Raw genomic sequence first — 5,025 nt, 5'->3', positions numbered from 1 at the left:
AATGTGCAATTTTAAAAAATCTAATGTGTTTTTCTTTAATATTTTAATTGTTTGTCATTTAAGTATCCCATGTATGGGATGTGATGTCGTGGGGATGGAACTGGACTCTCTGACGGTGGTGTCTGAAAAGAGGATGCTGTCTAAGTTGCATGCCATCTTGGTCAATGTCTCCTATCCACTACATAATGTACTGGGTGGGCACAGGAATACATTCAGCCAGAGACTCATTCCACCAAGATGCAGCACAGAGTGTCATAGGAAGTCATTCCTGCCTGTGGCCATCAAACTTTACAACTCCTCCCTTGGAGGGTCAGACACCCTGAGCTGATAGGCTGGTCCTGGATTTATTTCATAATTTACTGGTTACTATTTAACTATTTATTACTATTTTCTATTACTATTCTATTACTATTTATTATTTCCATGACTATTACTATTTACTAATAGTAATATTACTGTTACTATTTCTATTACTATTTATTATTTATGGTGCAACTGTAACGAAAACCAATTTCCCCCGGGATCAATAAAGTATTACTATGACTATGACTATGACTATGTATATTTAGACTTTCAGAAGGCCTTTGACAAGATGCCACACATGAGGATGCTTATCAAGATAAGAGCCCATAATATTACAGAAAAGTTACTGCCATGGTTAGAGCATTGGCTGATTGGTAGCAGGCAGCGAGTAGGAATATAAGGATCCTTTTCTGGTTGTCTGCCAGAGACTAGTGGTGTTTTGCAAGGGTCGGTGTTGGAACCACTTCTTTTTATGCTGTATATCAATGATTTAGATGATGGAATAGATGGCTTTTCTGCCAAGTTTGCATATGATATGAAGATTGGTGGAGGGGCAGGTAGTGTTGAGGAAACAGGTAGGCTGCAGAAGGGCTTAGACAGATTAGGAGAATGGGTAAGAGAGTGGCAAATGAAATAAGTGTACATACTATTTTCTAAATGGGGAGAAAATCCAAAAATCTGAGATGCAAAGGGACTTGGGAGTCCATGGAGAGCATTCTGTCAGGCTGCATCACTGTCTGGTATGGAGGGGCTACTACACAGGACTAAAAGAAGCTGCAGAAGGCTGTAAATCTATTCAGCTCCATCTTGAGAGCTAAGATGGGTATTACAAAGTACCCAGGACATCTTCAGGGAGCGGTGTCTCAGAAAGACAGCGTCCATTATTAAGGACCTCCAGCACCCAGGTCATGCCCTTTTACCATCAGGTAGGAGGTACAGAAGCCTGAAGCACACACTCACTGATTCAGGAACAGTTTCTTCCCCTCTGCAATCCAATTCCTAAATGGACATTGAAGCTTTGGACACTACCTCACTTTTTTTAATACAGTATTTCTGTTTTTGCACATTTTTAAAATCTATTCAATATGCGTAATTGATTTACTTGTTTATTTATTATTATGGATTACTTATTATTATTTTTCTCTCTCTGCTAGATTATGTATTGAATTGAACTGCTGTTGCCAAGTTAACAAATTTCACGTCACATGCCATTGATAATAAATCTGATTTTGATTCTGATTCTGATTAATTTGCAGTTAGAGTCGGTGTTGAGGAAGGCAAATGCCATGTTACCATTTATTTCAAGAGGTCTTGAATACAAGAGCAGGGATGTGATGCTGAGGCTTTATAAGGCAATCCAGTGCCTTCTGAGCTCCAAAATGCATTCAATCAACCCGCTTGACTTCTCTTCATACATCACCCCATCATCCTCAAAAGCACTTAGAGTTTTGCCACATGCTCTCCAATACAAGCACATCCCTCTGCAAATATTGAGACCCAAATAGTGTGCAGTACTTTAGATTTCATCAACTTTATTAAAACCATACTTTCAAAATTCCAGCAACAGGAATTCTGCAGATGCTGGAAATTCAAGCAACACACATCAAAGTTGCTGGTGAACACAGCAGGCCAAGCAGCATCTCTAGGAAGAGGTACAGTCGACGTTTCAGGCCGAGACCCTTCGGTACAGTCGACATTTCAGGCCAAGACCCTTCATCAGGACAAAGGGTCTCGGCCTGAAACGTCGACTGTACCTCTTCCTAGAGATGCTGCCTGGCCTGCTGCGTTCACCAGCAACTTTGATGTGTGTTGTTTCAAAATTCCATACTGCTTAAAATAAAGTCCTATATTTCATTACCTCCCTAATTACTTTCTGTACCTACATACTAGCTCTTTGTGATCCATGCACAAGTATCCACTTCCCCTTGTACCACAACACTTATGCTTCATCCTTCCTTCCTTACATTTTTCCACATTATATTCCATTGCCCCCTGATTTAACCTATCCATGCTCCTTTACAGCCTCTTAATACCCTTAAGCTGCTGCTAAGTTAACAAATTTCACGTCATGCCGGTGATAATAAACTTGATTCTGATCAAATTAAAGAAAATGTAAAGTCAATATGCAATTTTGAAGGTCTGTTGGTAATGACAATGACAGCGGAAAAATTTTGTTCCTTTTGCAACAAAATTTTATGATTATAATTTGGATGATAAGGTGTAGAGTTAAAATTGCCTTTTATGCTTCCTTCAAAAGCTTTGCTTGTTAGTATAGACGAATATTAAAAGCTACTGAGAATAAGAAAGTCAAAGAATAACAAGTTAAGACTAGTTACTGAAATGAAGAAAGCAAAAATACAAATGTGAAACACCAAATGCCCTGTCTTTGTATTGTACATTTCTTTGTCTGTTTAGGTTATAACTAGTCAAAATGCATTTAGGATTTTGACTGCAGTGGAACGTGAGGTTTAGTACAAATGACATAAAATTCTGAAGTGGTGATTTAAGTAAGTATAACAGAGGTAGTAAAGAAATAATCTCTGGCTTTGGTCTGTTTAAATTAAAATAATAGAAACTGCAGGAAGAAATGATAAAACAACAAGACCGGATCCTTAAAACTCCTTGGTAGGCAAAAATTGATAAATATATCAGTATTGGTTGTTAACATGGAAACGTTAGAGTATCAGGGGGTTGGGCTTTGCTGAGCAGAAAGGTTTCCTTTCATCTTAGACTTCCTTTTGTTCTTACTGAGATGGCGAGAGTGATCAAAAATTGAATAGCATTTTTATCATGATGAAGTTCCAGAGTACGTTTCATATTCATGTGTTTGTTATGAATAACCTTTCTGGAGAAATGCTATACTGTACAAGGTTTCTAGACAAAATATTTAACTTTACAAGTTAATGAGAGAAGAAAGAATGCTAATAGTGAAGTCTGTATTATCCAGTTCAGACATATTTATTGCCTGGCCTGCTGAGTTCCTCCAGCATTTTGTGTGTGTTGCTTAGATTTTAAGCATCTGCAGATTTTCTCTTGTTTGAGATTAAAATGTGTGATCCTTGTTTTGTTTTATTACTGATGTCAACATAATCTATGCTTTCTTATAAATACATACTATTTCCTAACCAGTAGTTTTGATCTTCAACAAATTACTTAAACTTGTTAGGCATGTTATTGAGAGGTGAGAATAGATTGTGTGCTAAATGAAGAGCCTGAAGTTGTTCTGCATTTTAAAACCCAACACTTTCACTCTTTGAACTTGCCTTCTCAGCTGTGAATCCACAAGATGTCACTTCTCCACTCACTATATAAAACCGCTTCTGTTGATGCTTTTAGTCATTTATTCTGCAAACTCAAACTAGAGGCTACAATCTTCAGAATCTACAATGGACAATCTTCTGAAAACCCTGCTGGAATTGGATGATGGTGTGGGACTCATTAATATGGATATGATTTCTGATATCAGCTGGAAATTTGAAGAGGACAAGTTTGAACCGAATCAGGTTCTATCGCATCACAGTTTCTTACCAGCATCATCCTTTGAGCTGTTCTCTCCTTCTCCATCTCGTCATCCAGAGTCTAGAAACGGCGTACCTGTGGGCACTCACTTCATGCAATCCTCGCCACAAATATGGGCCACTGATTCGAAGGGAAAATCATCTCGCAGGCTCCAAGAACTGCCCAAAGCAAAGGTGTCAGGTAAACGCCGGATGAAAGCGAGCGAGAGAGAAAAACTGAGAATGAGGAGGCTTGCTCATGCTCTTCACACACTGCGGAGTTTTCTGCCACCCATTTACAGCCAAGGAGGCCAAACTCTCACCAAAATCCAGACTTTACACTGTGCCATCCAATACATTTCTGAGCTTTCCATGTTGCTAGCACAAGGAAGACGTAATAATCCAGGACATGGCATGTGAAATGGCTGAGTTATAGTGTTGCTAGCACAAGGCAGACGTAATAATCCAGGACATGGCATGTGAAATGACTGAGTTATAGGAGGTGCTTTTTATACAAATGGACTAAGAATAATTATTTACTGTAAATTTTCATTAGTTTTGTTCTAAATTTATCTGGTAACTGGCTAACTTGTATTAATCCTTGAGTATTAATAGAACACATTTAATAATGTGCTCTTCTCTTCGTGTGTACATAGATTTCATAATTACAGAGGCAAATGTATTTTCCAAAAATATTAAGAATTTTTAAACAAATTTTAACTGACTATAGTTTATGATTGCAATGCTTACTTTTTCATGGCATAAGCAATAAATGCTGAAGCGAAGGACTTTGTTGTGTCTTTAATATTCACTGAAAGATCTATTTTTCAGTTTTGTAATATAATATGAGAGTACAATCTCAAAGGGAATCCAGTAACTAACAAGACTATTACATGTGCCCATAACTCTTTGAAAGTGTAAAAGAAAATGAGGGATTGAGAAAAGCTTACTGGATGCTCAGTTTCTTAAACAGAGGCATTAAGTTTTTGCAAGTTACAGTTCCCAAGGAGAAATTGGATTGCGTAGAAGGAGAGAGAGTTTGAAAGAGGCAAGCAGGGGCAGTCAACATATTTTGTGTGCCACGGTCCCCAAGGGGACATCAGATTGCACAGAGAGAGAGAAAGTTTTAAACAAGTGAACGGGCATTCGGTACATTTTATGCACCTCAGGTTCCGAGGAGGTGTTGCATTATGTAGAAGGAGAAAGAGTTTAAAGGAAGCGAACA

At 38.1% G+C, this 5,025-nt stretch overlaps 1 protein-coding gene across 1 annotated transcript; it reads left to right on the top strand.

Moving 5' to 3' along the window:
• Nucleotides 1-3,689: 3,689 nt before the first annotated feature.
• Nucleotides 3,690-4,220, top strand: LOC134357222 (mesogenin-1-like). The gene has a single exon (XM_063068527.1). It carries the CDS (start codon nt 3,690-3,692, stop codon nt 4,218-4,220), a length of 531 nt encoding a protein of 176 aa, XP_062924597.1.
• The last annotated feature ends 805 nt before the right edge of the window (nt 4,221-5,025 follow it).

Source organism: Mobula hypostoma, chromosome 2 (genome assembly GCF_963921235.1).
Source record: "Mobula hypostoma chromosome 2, sMobHyp1.1, whole genome shotgun sequence".
Lineage (NCBI taxonomy): Eukaryota > Metazoa > Chordata > Chondrichthyes > Myliobatiformes > Myliobatidae > Mobula > Mobula hypostoma.
The sequence above is the reverse complement of the archived record's forward strand: the minus strand, read 5'-3'. Positions and strand labels throughout refer to the sequence as shown.